The sequence below is a fragment of the Stegodyphus dumicola genome, chromosome 4 (genome assembly GCF_044657685.1).
Source record: "Stegodyphus dumicola isolate Sdum_Otavi_A_Nest chromosome 4, ASM4465768v1".
In the NCBI taxonomy this organism is placed as follows: Eukaryota; Metazoa; Arthropoda; class Arachnida; order Araneae; family Eresidae; genus Stegodyphus; species Stegodyphus dumicola.
Genome location: NC_140771.1, coordinates 11,395,252 through 11,415,726, shown reverse-complemented (window position 1 = coordinate 11,415,726; position 20,475 = coordinate 11,395,252). Strand labels below are relative to the sequence as shown.

At 36.2% G+C, this 20,475-nt stretch overlaps 1 protein-coding gene across 1 annotated transcript in view; it reads right to left on the bottom strand.

Moving 5' to 3' along the window:
* LOC118197197 (uncharacterized) overlaps window positions 1–20,475 on the bottom strand; it is a 99,157-nt gene that overhangs the window by 54,376 nt on the left and 24,306 nt on the right. Inside the window, exon 3 of the mRNA XM_035368705.2 lies at window positions 6,850–7,037. Coding sequence (XP_035224596.1) covers window positions 6,850–7,037 — 188 coding nt within the window. The remainder of the gene's footprint in view (window positions 1–6,849; window positions 7,038–20,475) is intronic.

Here is a 20,475-nt window from a genome sequence, read left to right as displayed (position 1 = left end):
TAATATAACTCTAATAATTTTCACTCTGAGTTAAAATGAGTCAAAATTCAGAGCGGCGGTTTAAAAATAAATGAATTCTTTGCTAGTAGTTTACCTTTATTACTTATTACTTCCGGGAAATTCATCAAGTGACTTTCATGAATGTAAAATGAGCAAAAACTGAGTAGTTTCATTTTCAAAACAGCCGACTGGTTATTTTGAAAATGAAATCCCGTCATGTTTTTCTTTGTTCGTCGAGTTACTAAACTAGAAGGTCGTTATTATTTTAATAATTAATATGAAGTTCTAAGAAATCAGATTTCATAATGAAACTTAAATACAGTGGCAAATCATGTTCGGCTTGCAAAAAAAGAAAAACGGAAAATGTTCAAACTGCCAAAAGATGTTCTCGAAAATACGGTTTTTCATGAATGTTTTTAATGACTTCACCGTTTTTCACAAGAGAGACTCATCGATTCAAAAATTATTAGAGTTAACGACGTCACACACTCATTCATAGTTAAATGTGGCCTGGATCGTTATCCCCGAGAGACACTCGTCACTTGGTGTTTTCCAATTCCCCAGAAAGCAGCAAAAAGAGACGATTTATGGCTTAATTGTCACGATCTGTCCACAGCGGGGCAGATCGTACAAGTGTCAGTTCACTTATAAAAATGGAAAATAGAAATGGAGTTCCGTTTTCTACTTCAGCTGGTAATGCAATGGAAATACTACTCATTTAAAAGCGTGCTTTTAAAGGATCGGTTTGGTTAATTTTCAAATAAGAGCCTAAAGAACACAAAAGAAATTTTTCTCCTGGGTAGGCAGGCGAGTAGGTAGTTTTCAAATAGGATCTGGCAGCTTGTGAAAGTGGGAGAAAATATTTCTGAGTCCTGTTTCGGGGGCAAAAAGGTTTACCTGTGGAGGAAAACAAAAGAAGAAAATATTTGAGATTCATAAGACTGTGAAGTGGTTAAAGCGAATTTAACCCTCCTTCCAAAGAAAAAATAAAATGAGATATTTCCCAAATGTATAGAAAAACAGTTAGGGTTAAGGGAACAAACCATGTACCATTCTCAATTCCTAACTTTTGTTTCAAAAAAGATGTAATATTCCGTATCTAAAAAAAACTTTCAGGCATTAAGCATTCGTTCAAACATCAGAGATATTAATTCGTTACTAACTGATTCATTATTAACTTACTGATTATTCATTTTCTAAATTCTACTCTGTACTTTTCTTTCTAAATTCTAGTTTGTACTTAAACTACCTTGTGAAAAGTCAAATTGAGTTTCTTTATCATTCAAGCAACACAGTTTTTTTTAAGCAGCTGATAGAAATTATGAAATTAGAATAAAAAAAACAGAACTCAGATATTTCAGATCCTTTTACTCACATCTATTGGAATTAATGATTTCATATGGATATATACAATATATTGATTACAATATCTTTACAAGGTATTAGTAGCAGTAACTTCTTCTACACTTAGAAATTACATATGTTTTTCGAGTCATTTGCACTGCAAAGTAAAATCTTTAAAGTATTTTACGCTAAGTACACATATTGTGACAAAATCAATTTTAAACGATAAAGTATTTCTCCCGCTAGGAAGCGGGAGAAATACTTTATCGTTTAGTGATATAGTGGTTCTGCACCCTGGGCCGGTATCCAAAGGTCCGCGGCTCGATTCCCGACGAAGGCGTTATTAATTTTTCATCTTTCCTGCTTCCAAAAATATACCTAATGTCTCTACAGTGGCGGCCGAACTAAAAGGGTGTTGGATGATGATACTCCTCACCCAGCATTTGGCAATTGGGTTAGCTAAAAACCCCAGTCGTCCTTTAAGTCCAGTTTTCTCTCGCTTCCTAGCGTGCCTTCGTAGTGTAGTGGTTCTGCACACTGGGCCGGTATCCAGAGGTCCGCGGTTTGATTCCCGGTGAAGGCTTTGTTAATTTTTCATCTTTCCTGCTTCCAAAAGTATACTTAATGTCTCTACAAAATGTTTACTTTCATGCAAGCACGCACAAAGGGATAATATGAATGCAATCTGTTTTCCGCTTTTAATAAAAAAAAAAAAAGAAAGCCGCTCAACCAAGGTAATGGTTAGTGATTCTGACTGTCGTACCGAAGGGTCCGGCTTCGAATCCCGGAGAAGACATTTTTGTTTGCAAATCGTCTGTGCGACATGGGGCATTATAAATATGCAGCGAGCCGAAAGTCTTTTCAAGAGGTTGGTTGTAGGGAAAGAAGAGTATGAGACCGTTAGACCTCGGGCTGTTATATTTATGATGCTCAAGGATCTTTCTCACGACACGCGCATTTGGCTCATGTCGTGGGCTTGTGCTGACCATTATCAGATAAAAGAAATTTTTAACAGCAACATTAAAGAAAGAAAAGGGAAAAATCCTTTTGTTCTAATTAATTATTTATTTATTTTTTAAATTGAAATTGAAATATAGCATGGAATAACTCACACATTATATAAAAAGTAATCAACTAATAACCCCATAAAAATAGTTCCTATTTGATAGCAAGTTCGTCCTTTAAAGCATTTTATAACACACCTTATTTTCGATTAGATTAAATTCAGAAGATTTACTTTTAAATAACAAATTCTAATTTCTCTGACTTCTACTGTTTTAGTCACCAAAATTATTTTCAACAGAAGCAGTATGATGATCAGTATTTTGCATTCAGCAAATTTGCATGTATAGTAAGGTAATTTAAAACATTGTGTCCTAAATTTTTCGAAGACGGTTTAATTAATTTAAATTTTCCACTAAAAATAATTACTCCAAAACTGGGTACTGTAAAAATCTCATCATGTATGCATATAACGATAGATTTTTCAGGCCCTGCACTGCACCCACACACTTTTGGTTACATGAAGCTTTTCGAGAGTATCACATATGAATGAATGTTTCAATTTTTGAAACATGAAACGCAATAGTAATAAAGTATGGAGCACTTAATTCGAAATAAAGAAATATCTTAAAATATAAACTATACAGCCGTCATCAAAACTTGAGAATAACCTTCAGAGGCTTTTCACTGCATAAAGCTTAAAAGAGTTACCAAATAAGACTAAAAGACTATTAAAAGAAATAATAAAAGAAATCAGTCACTTTAATATAGATACATTAGGTTATTTCAAAGACCAAAAGTGAAAAATGAGCAATGCCCTCGCAGGGATTCGAACCACGGACCTCTCGAATACGCACCGAGTGTGCTGACCACTACACCATGAAGGTATGCTAAGAAAGCGGGAGAGAAATACCTTATATACTCCCCCTTTTAACTCTCTGACGGCTCAATTTGCGGACCGAAATCGCTTCCAAAATTGTGTAGTGTTTTCTTCTTCCTCTTTTTTTTTTTTTTTTTTTTTTTTTTATCATATTTTAAATTTATATATATTGGACAATTGAAAAATGCACTTTTTCTTTCTAGAAAATATTTTTTATATAGATTTTTATCATGAGAAACTAAGTTGCCAGAAAAACCAATTTCAGATGTTATCACCAAAAAAATCTTTTTTAAAAAATAAATTTTAGTCTAATTACAGTTAATTTCTATTTATTGCATAATATAAAAAATTAAAATGTATAAAATTTAAGAAAATATAAAGCGCTGAGTGTAAAATACCTTAGAAATGCAGTTTAGTATGATAGACTTCAAAACAGGATTCAAGTCAAGTTAAACTTCCAGTTTTTGCACCAGATACAATAAATCTAATTAATAATTCAACAATTTAATTAAATAATCAAGATAATCGCTGAATGCTTTCTAGCAGCCATTTCTGTAAGAAACAAATGGCAAAAAGTGAAGTTTGAGCGCTAATACCAGGTGCCTTCAAATGCCGCAATTTAGTGGACTATTAACGATATGTGTTGTCCTAAATGTAAACTAAACGCCTAGGCCTATTGTAAACGCCTATTAGGCGTTTAGTTACCAATAATTTAGAACAACCAATACTAAACGTATTGGTTTATTTAGAATAAACCAATAATTTAGAACAACCAATACTAAACGTATTGGTTGTTCTAAATTATTGGTTTATTCTAAATTAGAAAAATATTTATAATTTTCAGTTAATACTACAAGCAGAAAAAAAAACAAAATCTTATTTTGAGATTATAATTGAACTTATGAGTTAAGTGAGGGTTTCGTAATGATGGGTTTTGCTGCTAATCCTGGTATTCAAAGGTTCCTTAGGTCAACTTCCCAAGAACTTAAACCTAATCGGCTATTGCGTAACAATATGTTAGAAAACTTCTTCCTAAGAAAACCGTCTATCTGATATCACCAAAACTGCTCTTTTTGCGTGGCGAAATCAGGTCATAACAAAACAAAACCTTTCCACTTTTCCATGGCTAAGTAATTGCTAGATACCATCGTGAGATTACTAATCTTCGTTGCTATTGTGAAGACCGTTGATTAATTTCTCATTGTAAAATGGAATGGATGTCCCAAACCTTTTGTTTCGAGAGTGAGAGAACATTTATCCTTTATCATGCTATCAAAGTAACACATACTTTGAACTCACAAATGTGCATTGTTGAAAAATGTTTGGTCAACATTTTAGACCCATATCAATTTTTTAGGGCGTAAAGAATAAAAAAAAATTACATCCATCGATTTTCGTTTTATTTTTTTCTCTCTCTTTATTTTTTAGGCATTCATTAATATTGTTACAAATTTAATACATATGTAAATAATATTAGTAAAATTATATGTAATACCGTAGTTTTTTTTTAATCTAAAGATGCGAAGCTATGCTCAAAAGTAATAATACATTGACAAGTCTATTTAACATTGAGTAAATGGCTATATCACTAAATTAGCGAGATATCACCAAGCTGGTGACGGTTTTGGCGGCCAACATTCGTCCTCAAATTTGGCGTGAAATTGCCAAAAATTGGCAAACTTAGCAACCATTTGGAGACATTTTTGTCCCCTCTATGTATAATTGCAAATGGTATTGTGATTGAACAAATGTAATTAATCTAAATGTGCAATTGTAACCTTGTCATGCCCTCATATGCCTTCGAGTAATTTCAAGAAATGCAAGGCATTAGAGATTTCTCGGCGGCCGGGAAAAACAATATAAGAGCTGTCACTACAAACCTAGATGCCTAACATGGGCACAATTCACGAAACGTATACATGTACGGAAATGAAAGAAGATAATAAACCTGCTACCTGTGCCTTATGTGGCGAAGCACACGTTTCATCCTACAAAGGTTGTGCAAAAAGCTACTGAAGCTGCAAGAAACCAAAAAGAATTCTTAAGATCAGGAAACCAAAATAATTTTACATTATCAAACGAAGAATTCCCTTCTCTACCAAACACCAAAGAACAAAATTGCTGTGAAAAAGCTTCAGCCTGGTTTAGAAAGAAAACCCAGTAAGTCATCAAAGAAAATGAATTATCCTTTTTTGAATGGGTAAAAATTCATTTACAGAAATTTAAAGAATTCTTTGCGAAATTCAAAGCTGCCAAATCTATTTATTATGAATAAACCTAAAGTAGGAATTTCTGCAGTAGACTATTTTTCAAACGTTAGTTTAAATTTCTAGTCTATTAACTTTATGGTGACAACTTAATTCGCTTCAACTGCGGTATTTTATCCTCATCATCATCTCTTTTGAAAGGACTTTTTATTTTATCTTTTAATATTTTGTAACGTTGCGCGCCTCCAACTTGCACGCAACCAAGAGGTGACTGTGACAACTGGATAAAATACAGAATCTTGTGAAGGGTTTAAGTCCCTTTTTATTCAACGTAATAAATTACAATTGTGTGCTCTTGACGCTCACAGACTGCGCCTACTTGGCGGTCAAATAAAAATAATAACCTGAAAAGAAACTAAAGACAAGACTCTAACTACGAGGCTCTCTAAAATAACTAACTCACCGCGTTTTACAATACCGCTGCTAATTCAGCAGACTTGAAGCTCACTTGAACGATTAACACTACTTCCCGCCAAGCACATAGGCCGAAACGCGGGGTCCTTCAAATTCTCGCTAACTACCTCCGCGCTCGCTAAGTAAGAATATCACACACCGAACTCGTTTCCTTGCTATTTAAATCATAATACTTCCGCTGATAATTTGAATCCTTGCGTGTTCTACTAAAATTTACATATTCTGACATTGGCAGTTCCAGGGGAAAGTAAGGCTTGACAGGAAAGATAGTTTAAACTTAAAATAAATGTTAGTTAAAATAAATATAAACCCTACAATTTACTTTGTGTATTTAAACTTATCATTTTTCATTTTGTATTAACGCCTCTGTGCGATGATGCACTTTATAAATAGTGCATCTTATTTTTGAAAGCAAATGTTAATGTGATACAATTATTTATATACTGGTCAAAGCTCTTAGAAGTTGTATGCCAGCAGTAAAGTGATGATACCTGATACATAGTTTCAGAGTTGTTTAGTTCAGCGTGAGTTTGGAGTACTGAGAGTTCTCCGGAAAAGGTTCGCCTTTCTAGATGCGCTTTGCATTGCTTTGTGTTTAACATTTTCTAAGTAGTTTGAAATGCAGCTTCTTATTATGCTATGTGATACTGAGAAGAGTCATATTAGTATTTTTGTGGAAAGTTCCAGAAAAGTAAAGTGTTCCTTTCTGGAAAATAATTTTCATCAAGCTGCAATTTGTTCTGTGTGCATTCAATCTATTAAAAACACATACATGCTACAATATGTTTTTATCTTTCAAAATTTTCAAATGAAAACAAAGGTTACACTATCTTTCAGATATGATGGTTACTTTGAAGCAATAATTTAGAAATTCAAGGACCACGTAGCTTTATTTAATGCACATAAAATTATAAAATAGTTTCAATGAGAGAAATAACTTACGAGGAAAGGACCATGATTAACCATGTAAGATAACCAGCAAATGCAAGCAACGACAGCCCATTCGAGATCACGTGCTCCGTCGCTCGAAGCACCACTGCTGCTTGTTGCTGAATCTCTTGACCAAGATGTCCTGTAGCTGCTTCGAGAGCGGAAACGTCCAGCATGTACTGTCACACAGCATGCAAAACCTGCGTAAATAAAAAAGGAAAAAAACTCTTACATGTATCGAAATTGATTTTTAATATGAATAAGTTAATCTTCCATCTAAAAAAATCCACTAAAACATATCGCCATCCTCTTGGCATTTTCACGTAAAGAGCCAAATTTTCTTCAGTTCTTCAACGTGTCTCTTGCATACTTTCAACAAAACGTATGCAAACGCCGGTATTTTAGCCCAAAGGAACGTTAATTCGGAAGGGCTATTACTCTTGAAACGGAATTTCTGGTTCAATCGCTATAAACGAATGAATTAATGTTCAGCTTCCCACCAAATATTATCGCCTTGTATTATGTTTAAAGAAATTACACAATGAAGAATTTACATGCATGTATGTATGTTTCTAGCATTGTGAAAACGTGACGATACATAGAGCAATCAAATTCTGAATAACGTAATCCTTTACCCAAACATGGCCACCTGGGAGCCCGAATTTGATTTATTATGTATTTCGTAATTTGTAAAAATTTCTGATAAACAAACGCAACGATTTCAAAGCGAGAAATTATAACACTGTGCAGGAAAAAAACATTTTTATCTCCAGCGCGCGAGACTGTTTATTGGAAATTCTAAAGATGTGCTGTTTTTAAATATTTTGGAATATTGCTGTTGAATTGAATTTTATCTGGTTTAAGAGCGAAGAACATAATATTAATAAATTAAGTTAACACACGAAACGTTAAAAAAAAAAGCCTCTTTGGGGTAATACAATATCTGACAGCTTTCAAGTTTTTCCTCCAAAGGGGCAATTTGCCCAGAACTATTAATTTCATTTTGCCATTTTGCGTCGATTCACGATAAGCGTTGTTTAACTTTTCAAATTGTTGCCAACAAATATTATCGCTCTGTATTACATTTAAACAAATTAAATAATGAAGGTATGTATGTTTCTCCATTGTGATAAAACAACGGTACCTAATGCCATCAAATTTTGAATAACGAACGTCTAGTCCCGAATTTGGGCATCTGGAAGCCCGGATTTGGAATTTGAAATTTGTTTTATGATCGATTTCATATTTTGTAATACTTTAATAACAAATTTTTTATTGGCAAACTGAACGATTCCAAAAGCGAGCAATGGCAACACTGTACGGATTTTTATTTCCAGAGCGCGAGACTGTTTATCCGAAATTCTAAAGATATGCTCATTTTAAAATATTTTGCGATATTGCTGTTGAATTGAATTTTATCGTTTAAGTGCAAAGAACATTAATTTAATAAACAAAGGTAACACACAAAATGTTAAAAAACGCCCCTTTGAGCGTAATATAAAATCTGGAAGCTTTCAGAATTTATTTTATTTTTTTTAATTATATTCTGTAGTTGCTTTAATTTTACTTTACTTAATATTTTTGAATGATCATGATCAGTGTTTTCAAACCAAACGTATATTCTAAATAGAGTGAACCCTTTGTTGGTTGTCGATTCTAAATAGAGCAAACGTGTTAGACAAAGCCTTAAAAAAGTTACCATTGTGTCTGTCAATGTACATAAATATCGTCACTGATAGAGTAATACTATTTACGAATATAAGCATTCCTATAAAATATGTAATATAGCCATTACTGAAATATTTAATTTTCTATGAGATTAAAATATTTTACTAAATGAAACAAGAAATTATCAAGTTCTAGAACTTTATATGTAAAAGCAAAATTACATTTATAGAAAACAATAAATAAGCATTTTTAACAATTAATTTTACGCTTTTCTAGCGTAATAAAATTTGTCGTAAGACTTGTTTGTGACGTAGTATACTTTAAATGCTATCGTGTTCTTAAATTGTTAATACTGATTCTTTTTTTTATTTCCTGTATGCACTACTAGTGACATACGACAAATTAATGTTCATGTGGGTACCTAAGTTCAATCTTGTTTTCCACGAATTTGCTATCAATCATGATCATTTGGATTTCGATAGCTCATGTATTAGCATCGTATTCAGAGTTTAATTTCGTAAATTTTAAGTCGTTAAAATTAGCTTAAGATATTTCAACGACCTTAGATAAAAATTCGTTTTAAATACAATGTAAAAGCATTAAACTTAGAAGGGAAGTGTGAAAGTTGTTGAAGTGGCGGTCTACCACAAAGAACGTTGTTAGAAAAGCATGGTTGTTAGAATTAACGAAGTATTTTATTTCTGAAGCTTTCTCTGATTGTTTTAAAATAGAATGTGATTGACAAGAACAGGAAATTTAGTAAGCAAACTACATTCAGTATACACTGTTGGCCATTCAAAATGCTGTACTATGAATGAATCGCCGAAGAATTAAAGAATGAAAAATCTGCGTAAATGTATGTATATTTCTCGCATTTTTATAAAACAACGGTGCATGGGGCCGTCGAATTTTGAATGACGTAATCTTCCTACGAATATGGGCATGTGGAAGATCAAATTTGAAATTTGGAATTTGTTTTATTAGCGATTTCATATTTTGTAAAACTTTGACAAAATTTTGATAAACAAACTCAAGGATTTCAAAGCGAGCCATGGCAACGTTGTACAAAAAAGCATTTTTATCTCCATCGCGTGAGACTGTGTATCGGAAATTCTAAAGATAGGCTCATTTGAAAATTATTTTGCGATATTGCTACTGAACTGAATTTTACGGTTTAAGTGCAAAGAACATGGTATTTAATAAATAAAGGTAACACAGAAAATGTTAAAAAACGCCCCTTTGGACGTAGTTTAAAATCTGAAACCTTTCAATTTTTTTTGGGGGGGATAAGGCAGTAATGCCACTTAGATGTACCATAAAAAGAGAGAACAGCAGATGATTCTAAGTAATGGAGTTGGAGTAGTGCGATTTTCAGCTTTGAAACTTCAGTATGCCTCATAAAAAAATCTAATGCGGATACCACATGACTTCTTTTTTGCGGCCAATTATATTATACTCATTTTTTTTATTCACTTCATTTAAACTTATTTCCTCGAATTATTCTACAACAGATTAGATAGTTAACAGATCCCTCAGGGCAAGATTAAAATGACATCAAAAATTACAAACTTTAAAATCAAATATCCCGGTTAATATTCTTCGTAAGGGAGTCAAACTTCTTAAATTATTATTTTCTCATAACGAGTGTAAAACATTGCCAAAACATAAGGGTAGGAAACGGGAGACCGCATTAAAAGAGACATTTCGTTACTTGTCGAAAATTAATTTATTTTTAAATTTCACATTCCCACAACGTGAATATTTTCGCCATTTAAGACACTTCTGTAACTGGAAGTATGTGACTATGACCAAATAAAGGTCGGGTAAAGACATTTAAGCCGGGTAAAGGGGTATGTGTGTTTAAGTACTTTTGGTAGTACCGATTGTAATGAAAACGAAGGAGCTGCACAGATGTCTTATCAGTCCCATACAGAAAATTTCAACACTCTACGGCTAATCTTTTTGAATTTTGTGAGGTACGTACTTACGTACAGATGTCATTATAGAGTTCTCCACTTTGTAAATGCTAAGTTACTGTTTAACGTGAAGAATCTTAAACGAATAATCGCTTGAGTTCGTGTGACAAGAAACAACAAGATGGAAGGGTAAATAACCCTTTATTATTTAAATAAGATTAACAGAACTCCGTCTTGGAGTGTACAATAAAAGTCGACACTTGGGCATGAACTTAAGAGGCTGAGAAGTAAACTAAAACAAATCTAAACTAAAGAGATATAGCCGAAGATATCAAGATTCTAATCGAGTTGGCCCCTTAACGCTAATTGACTGCGAAGCTATCAAAAGCCTAAGTACGGCCGACCGTAATAATAGCTTACGAGAGAGAAGCCTAAAAAAGGTGGACGCGTTAAGACAGAATATCTGGTAACTCTCTCTAAGACCGAAGAACTTCGTGGTTTAAATACCGCTCCTCCTTATTATGTATTAAGACGTGATTATAAAACTATGTTCTGGCCTGAAGTAGTAAGTTGAAGTAAAGAATTGGACAGGAAAGAAGTTTAACTCAAAATTTAACTGTTAATAAAAGTAACATAATCCTAACATCATTAAAAAATCGTTTTTGAATCTATTTTAAGTTGATTTGGAAAAAAAAAAAAAAGATCCCTTATTACGTCCGTACATACAGACGTCATGCAAAAACATCTTTTAAAAGTATTCGGGTACGGTCACACTGGATATTTCAGTTGTAATAGGATACCCGAAATTTTGCGATTACAGTATTTCCTTTGCTTCGCACAAGGAAGTAAAAAGACAGTCATTTCAAGCAAAATTCGGAATTTAACATGGCAAGAAAATTATCTTACAGTGACGGGGAGCTATCCTTGCGAAAACTGCTGCACATGTTGAATGAAATCAAGTAAAGCGCATGTGACCCGATGAGCGGATGGATGAGAATTGTAATATTTTGTTATTTAACAAAGAACTATATTTATTATAGGAGTGGCAACGCCATATTTGTAACATGCAACCGTTGCTCAGCAACGTAAGAAATTGTTAAAATTGTTATTCTAAACGTTTTACCAGCTAGTAGATGTATGACAATTTTTTACACTTAAGATTTGTATCCAAATTATCTATCTCTGTAAACTAAAAATAAAATTTATGTTTTACTAAAAAGATTATCTGTTTTGTCAATTTCTGCAAAATACATTACAGAATATTAGAATGAGCCTCGTTACACCACTGAATAAAAGAACAAGCTTGATATGATCATGGCAATGACGGATAGCGCAGCAGCGACAGGATCCCTCGCATAAGAATTAGGATCTCTTCCACAACAGCCTGCATCAAGGCGTTCCATTCAACATTTTCTGCAGAGGACGAGAACGACTGCGATGCGCCCATTGCTGCGATTACCGTTGACCTTGCCACAGGCATATGCGGCTAGAATAGTTTGTTGAACTCAGTATAAGAATTTGAAAACATCGTCAAGAAGTTGATTTTTGAATCGAATTTCGATTCTGCCTGAAATCCTGTGATGGAGGGACTCCATCACGGCTCCTGCAATCCACGGTATCCGCCGATAACATCGCGGCAAAAACATCGCGGACGAAAACGTCGCAGAGAAAACAACGCAAGGCGAAAACGTCGCGCTACAAAACATCGTGGGAGAAAACATCGCAAAGAGAAAACATCGCAGTTCTAAAACATCGTGGTACAAAACATCGTCGTCGAAAATAAAGCGGTTCAAAAACTTCGCAGTTTGAAAACATCGTCGTCGAAAATATCGTGGTAAAAAATAAAGCATCTACAAATCATCGCGTGACGATAACATCGCAGACATGCTTTTTTCAGGCTTTAATAACTGTAAATAGACATTCCCATAATAATTTGTGAGCGCAAGATAGAAAGAAGGATAATTTGGTTTTCATATTTTATATTAGCTAATAAATTTTTGGTGAGAAAATAAGAAGGAAATTTAAGCATAGAAAATTAATGCAACTTATAGCACTTAATAGAATTTTAAACCGACATAGTTAGCTAACAATGACCATTAATAAATCATTTTCTATAAGGTTTTTACTGGTAATTTTTCATAAAAAGTATAATATATAAGTTGCATTTAATTTTCTATGCTTAAGTTTCCTTCTTACTTTTTCAGCAAAAATTTATTAGTTAATAAAAAAATGTGAAAGTAAAAATTATCCTTCTTTACATCTTGCGCTCACAAATTATTATGGGAATGTCTATTTACAGTTATTAAAGCCTGAAAAAAAACATATCTGCGATGTTATCGTCATGTGATGATTTGTAGATACTTTATTTTTTACCACGATATTTTCGACGACGATGTTTTCAAACTGCGAAGTTTTTGAACCGCTTTATTTTCGACGATGATGTTTTGTACCACGATGTTTTAGAACTGCGATGTTTTCTCTTTGCGATGTTTTCTCCCACGATGTTTTGTAGCACGACGTTTTCGCCTTGCGTTGTTTTCTCTGCGACGTTTTCGTCCGCGATGTTTTCGGCTGTAACCGCAATCCACATACCGGTCAATACCCTGTAGTTATGGCTTGGGGTGCCAACGGATTGTATTTCCGCTCCTGCCTAATACGAATTGCTGATACACTCAACAGCCACAACTACATACCTGAAGTTTTGATATCTGTTGTAATTCTTTATTTCAAAGGCTTACCATAGGCTAAGTTTCAAAAAGACACCGTACGACAACACATAGCGCGAAATGTTGAAAAATGAATCTTTGTCCACCAAACTGGCTTGCTGTCTTGTCTCTTGCGTTCACTCAGTATGACATCGTTCAACATGATTAATAGATGATTGGCGAAAGAGTTGCTCAACATAAACCAAACTTGGCTGCGTTAGGGCAACTTATGCAACGCATACAAATAGCGTGGAATAACATAGCCCAAAGTACATATTGTCAGCTACATAAAATACTGATTTCTTTGTGTTCTGCAAATCGTATGGTGTTGCAGTTTTAATCACTTTTCTCTTGTACCTTATATGATTTGTTTAGTAAATATGGCACTGATATATTTTGTTTTCAGTAATTCCGCGTTTTAGATTATCAATAGCTATTTTAATAAACAGAGATTTTTTTTATAGTGCTTAAGATTATTATTCAAGTTGTAAGGATCCTAAGTTTTACTAACGTTTATTTTATTTTAAAACTGTACTATCACTTCTTATTTTCTACTTCCGGCCAGAATTAAATACTTTAACTTGTTTATGCAAATTGTCTTGCTAACGCCCAAGTACTTAAGTTGTGACTTTTTGCCAGGAGTTAAGGAGAGAGAACGAGATTTAGGAAGCAAGCCGCTTGCCACTGCAGTCCTACGAGTTTTCACTCTGTTGCTGGTTGCCTTTAAGACCAGAGGTTTAGCCCTCTTGATATTTGCAAACGCATTGTAGTTTCAACAGCTGGGCGTACTACATACGTACCTTTCTTTAAATAAAGGCCAATCTTAGTGCTAGGCACTTGTACACTAATTCAAAGTTAGTTTTAGTTAGTAGTTTTTATATTCTTATGTTCAGACCACAAGTGGTTGGTCTCTGTATTCCGAAGTTCGTAAGTGCCTGTAAATAGTATTGAAAATAAAGGGTTTCGTATACCGTTTCTGCTTGTGTCGTCTGTTATACACAAATCTTGAACATAGCTTGAGTAAGCTCCATATTCTTATTCAGGGCATTCCATGTTTCCAAAGCAAATCAAGAGAAACACAAGTCCTGACAAAGTGTTTACCTTCCCATATAACAATTCAAAAATTATTTGCTTATTGCCTTTTATTACATTATTTACTTCCGATTTTCATAAGTAGTGTATAATTTTATGAATATAGCCGTAAAAAACAATTTTTAGAATTTACATTAGAGTTTCTACGGAGGGAAGAAAAAAAAAAAAAAAAAGAAAGAAAGAAAGAAAGCAGTTCCGCCAACGAGCAGGAAGACCAAACTTTCGATTCACCGAATTTAAAGTTAACTTTCGCTGTGCTGAAGACACTGTGCTAAAAGACAGTTGAAAGACATTTCAGTTGGTGCTCCAACTGACTTAATTCACTTTTCTAATAAGGGTTTTAAATGTAAACAAACGGCGACCTTGTTAGGCCTAGCGTCGCTTAAATTTTTAAATTTTTTATAATTCTATAATTATCCCACGCTTATTAACGAAAGGCATAAAAACCTTTACCGGAACATAATAGCAACATAATTCAACCACTTTTAAAACAAAAAAAAAAACAAACAAAAAAAATCACAATTTATCGACATATAAGAATAAAAATACTGAGTTAACCGAGCTGGATAAAAAGGCGGAAATAGATATACATATACGTTTGATCCATCCGATTGCAACAAAAAGGGGAGGTGCAGAACTGCATGTTATAATAGTCCCACATACAAAATTTCAACGTTCTACAGCTAATCGTTTTCAAATTCTGCGATATACACACACATACGTGCGTAAGTATAAATGTCACGAAAAATTCTTCTGAATCCATTTTAAATCCCTTCTAGAATTCGTTTTGGTGAAAAGTATTTCTTATTCTGTCCGTACGTGTTGATGTTACACAAAAAATCATTCAAATGAATTCAAGAGCTGTCAAAATGGTTATTTTCTTTGAAATGTGATACCCAAAATTTTTTGCGATTACAATACTTCCTTTAGTTCTTACAAGGAAGTAAAAACAAGGTTTAGAAAATGTATGGAAGTTAGTTGGACTCGACAAAGTTTCTTTCAACAGAAGACTTTAGTTTTCCATGATATCTTTCAGTTTTAATAATTGTGGATTATTAGGATCTAAAAAGAAAGTATTTCTTGGGATACATTCCAAGGGAAATCGGCTCATATTCACATTACACATGAGAAAAATCACAGAATGGCTCATGCAGATAGCCTGTCCGCAGGATTTAAGCGTAGGTATTGTTACGAATTTGGTATTTAAAAAGCTAATATTAGTTCAATTATAAATTAATTGGTTTTATTTCTCGCGCAGTGCAGCGCGTGACGAATATTAAAAGAAAGCTAAGCCGGAAAATTGAAAATACAAGAGCGCGTGCATTAAATAAATAAATATCTCTTTTTGATTTCGAGAAAGTACTGGAAAATTCTAGCGCGTGATTTTAAAATCTTATAAAAGGAGGAAAACATCTCAGTTTGTAGTAGTTGCTTTGCTGTTGTTTAGAAAACTGCTGTTGTTGATTATAGCGAATTCGCGGATTAGCGTTCTTTAGCTGTTTTGAATTACGTTCTATTGTACATTTGAGTAGTTAAAAGATAACTACTGTGAGATATTGTAATACTGCATGATAATTTGAGAAAATTTAAGCATTTTTGTTGTGATAATAATAAATTTTTGTTCATTTTTCATCGGACTTGTGCATTCATTTCATAACGAACCCGTACGCACGCAACAATTTTTGGTGTCAGAAGTGGGATTTGAATGCCAATAACAAGAGCGATGGAAGAGCAATTAAGGCAGTTAATATCAGCCTTTGCCTCATTTAAAGAAGAAATGAAATTGGGCCAGGAATCCGTTAAGGACGAAATGAAAGCCGTTCAAGCTGGTCAAGAAAAGATTGAAGCATGTCAAGAAGAAATGAAAAGAGAAATCACCTACATAATAGAAAATAAATTTGAAGCTATGGAAGGCAGAATTGACACAGTTGAAAATAAAGTTGGACAAATTGAAGAAAAAGTTTCTTTCGTAAAAGATCAAATTGAAGAAAGAGTTTCTTCGGTGAAAGAAGAAATAGAAAAAAAAGTTTCTTCTGTAAAAGAACATATAGAAGGGAGAGTTTCGGCTGTGGAGGAACGAATTGAAGGAAGAGTTTGTGCCGTCCAACACCAAGTCGAACAACAAATTGATGAGAGAGTTTCTGCAGTTGCCAAAGAAATGGAAACGTTAAAGAAATTCGTAGCGACGGCAGGGAGCAAGAATGATGATTTTAAATTTTTACCGATGCCTGCTCGTCCATTTCTGAAGCTATCCACATATGATGGGAAGACATCCTGGCAAGTGTACAAGACCCAGTTTTCTATCGTTGCGGATGCGAATGGATGGGATTCTTAAGCTAAGGCCTGTCATCTCGCCGCTTCTTTAAGAGCCGACGCAGCGGATATCCTTCAGACTCTTCCCGAAAACAAAAGGTTAGATTTCGAAGCTCTGTCCGGTGCTTTGGAGCTGCGCTTTGGCGAGAAATGTTTAAAAGACTACAGCAGGCTTCAATTAAAATCCCGTCAACAGAAGCCCACTGAATAACTTCAGGAGCTCGCCACGGATGTTGAAAGGCTGTCACATCACGCCTTTTCGGAGTGCCCGACAGAAACAAAGGAAATCCTGTCCCTGCAATATTTCATCGATGGCATCCGGGATACTGAAATACAAAAAGCTCTACGAATGGCGGATGTAAAAGATTTAAAAAGGGCTCTAGTGTACGCCATGAAATTCGAGGCAGCCCAGCAAGCCACTCGTCGAAACCGCCACCCAGTCAGAGCTGCTCAAGTCCAGGAGCCAGGGGATCAAGTCACCGCTCGTCTAGACGATTTAACTAGACAACTGAACGCCTTGAGACGGAATATTGGTGAGAAGAAACCGACCGTTAAGTGCTGGAACTGCGGTGCTGAAGGACACATACGACGAAACTGCAGAATACCCCAGGGTACGGATGTTAAGACCGCTTCTAACAAGCAGCAGGGAAACTAATTAGTGGCCATCTCGCGGGGCGGAGGTTGCCAGATGATGAAAAGCCCCAGTTTAAAGCGCTTCAGATTTCTGCAGTGAGAGGCGGCAGTAATGGACTTTTCATAATAGGACATATTAACGGAGTCCCCTGCAATATGACGATAGACACAGGAGCCAACGTTACCATCATCCGAAAAGATTTGGCTCAACAACTGGAAAGCAAACTTATCTGGACGCCGCCCTGCGTTACCCTACAGACTGTGTCCGGTGAGAAGATCGACATCAATGGGAAAGTAGATGTTAACATCACGTTTGGAAGTGCCGCTTACCATCACACGGCATATGTAGCAGAGATCACTGATTCTTGCATACTCGGATTGGACTTTCTAAGGAAATACAATTTTTCCTTGGACTTTAAAAATAACGAATTGCATTCTGCGTCTGAGGACATAACGTTATTTGGAATTAATAATGAAGAAGTTAAATCTGTCCACAGAATCATAGCACAAGACAATATCACAATACCGGCAAGAACAGAAATTTTACTCCCTGGATCTATAGCCGAAAACAGAGATTTCCGCTACGGCATCATAGAATATCCCAATAACTGTAATAGCCCGAAAGGAGTACTAGTAGCCTCAACACTCGTCGACCTATCGAGAATGGTTATCCCGGTGAGAGTTGCCAATGTAACTGAGAAGGCGAGAGTTATTAAGAAAGGCGACGTGGTTGCAGCATGTACTCCAGTAACCAGCGTTGAAAGAAAGAGCAATATCCAAGAATCCGTGTCCTCATCAGAGAGCATTACGTCGGAGTTATTGCAGAATGCGCAATTGAACGATGAAGAGAAGAATGCTGCCGATCGCGTCATCAAAGATTTCATGTTGTTTTCTCCCGCTCGTCTTCTGACGTGGGTCGAACTAGTTTGACACAACATAGAATAGATACCGGCGATCATCCCCCGATCAAGCAACATCCAAGACGTCTACCGTTTGCTAAACAGGAAGAGGTGCGAACACTGTTAAAAGATATGGAAGAAGGCGATGTCATCGAGCCTTCAGCGAGTCCATGGGCATCTCCCATCGTTCTCGTCAGAAAGAAAGACGGCTCAACAAGATTTTGCGTTGACTATCGCCGGTTGAATGAGGTTACGAAGAAAGACAGTTACCCTCTTCCTAGAATTGACGACATTCTAGACACTCTTTCTGGAAGCAAGTGGTTCTCAACACTTGATTTAAAGAGTGGGTATTGGCAGGTAGAAATACAGCCTGAAGACCGAGAAAAGACGGCATTTACTACGGGACAAGGGCTTTGGCAATTCAAGGTGATGCCGTTTGGACTGTGTAATGCGCCGGCAACATTCGAACGTCTTATGGAGACTGTTTTGAAAGGTCTTTCCTACGAAGCCTGCCTGATATACCTGGACGACATCATCATCGTCGGAAAGAGTTTTGAAGAACATTTAGAAAATCTTAGGAAGGTGCTTCAGAAACTGAAAGAAGCCAATCTGAAGCTGAGTCCCGCTAAATGCAAATTGTTCCGAAAGGAAGTGACTTACCTGGGACATGTCATCTCTGCAGAAGGTGTGCGCACGGATCCTGAAAAGGTATCAGCGGTTAAATCCTGGAAACGTCCTGAAAATGTCCATCAGCTGAGAAGCTTCCTAGGGCTTTGCACCTACTATAGGAGATTCGTGAAGGACTTTTCTTCCATCGCAAGACCCCTTCACAAGCTGACAGAGAACAAGCAAAGATTCTTGTGGACAAAAGAATGCGAGGATGCATTTAACAACTTAAAGGAGGCTTTAACATCTGCTCCAATCCTGACGTATCCTCAGCTCGACCGACCATTTATTCTTGACACCGACGCGAGCAATGAAAGTGTCGGTGCTGTTTTGTCCCAAGAAATAGACGGCCAAGAACGTGTAGTGGCGTACTGGAGCAAGTGCCTGTCTAAACCGGAGAGGAATTATTGTGTCACCAGGAAAGAGTTGCTCGCCATAGTCAAAGCCGTAGAACAGTTCCATCACTATCTATATGGCAGAAAATTCCTGCTCCGCACCGATCATGCATCATTGACCTGGTTTTTAAATTTCAAGAATCCTGAGGGTCAAATAGCCAGGTGGATACAGAGACTCCAAGAATATGACATCACTATCCGTCATCGTAAGGGATCATCACACGGAAACGCCGACGCCCTGTCTAGAAGACCTTGCCAAGAATGCTGCTGATATTGTTCCAGGGTGGAAGCGAAGTACGAGCTGCTGACTCCGGTCGCAAGACAAATTACAAGATCAACATCGGCTGATCGAGAACCGTGGAGTGATGATGAAGTCAGGAAAGGCCAGCTGGAAGACCGCGACCTTAAACCCATAATTGATTTAATGGAGTCATCAACCAGAAAACCTACCTGGCAGGACATTTCTATCTGTAGTCCTACAACCAAACAGTATTGGGCACTCTGGGATTCACTTCACATTCGAAACGGCGTCTTATACCGGATATTTGAATCCGATGATGGGAAGACGTTCCGATGGCAGCTGATAATTCCAAGATCCCGCATTCCTGATGTCCTTAAAGAACTACATAACAGCCCTACGGGAGGCTACTTTGGAATAATGAAGACCTTACAGAGAGTTCGTGAGCGCTTTTACTGGAATAATGCAAAGGATGACGTGCAAAAGTGGTGCCGATCCTGCGATGCCTGTGCAGGTCGGAAAGGACCGAAGAGACGCAGCCGAGGCAAGCTGCAACGTTACAACGTAGGGGCGCCTTTTGAACGTATCGCCTTTGACATCTTAGAACCTCTGCCACGAACTGCTGATGGCAACAAATACATACTCGTTGTCATTGATTACTTCACCAAGTGGCCTGAAGCGTACCCTGTTCCTGATCAAGAGGCTGTCACAGTAGCTGAGGTAATGATACAGCACTGGATTTCCAGGTTCGGAGTGCCTCTTCAGTTACATTCCGATCAGGGAAGGAATTTTGCCTCGGCAGTAATCAAAGAACTATGCAAACTACTCGGCATTGACAAAACTCAAACGACGCCATTGCATCCCCAGTCGGACGGCATGGTAGAGAGGTTCAATCGAACCATCCTTAATAACCTCTCATTAGTGGTTTCCAGAAACCAACAGGACTGGGACAAGAAATTACCACTCTTTTTACTGGCTTACCGCAGTGCTGTCCACGAGACTACCGGCTATTCTCCATCACAAATGCTCTTCGGTCGTGATCTTCGTCTGCCTTGTGATCTATTGTTTGGCCGCCCTCCGGATGCTCCTTCATCGTCTGAGGAATATATTCAA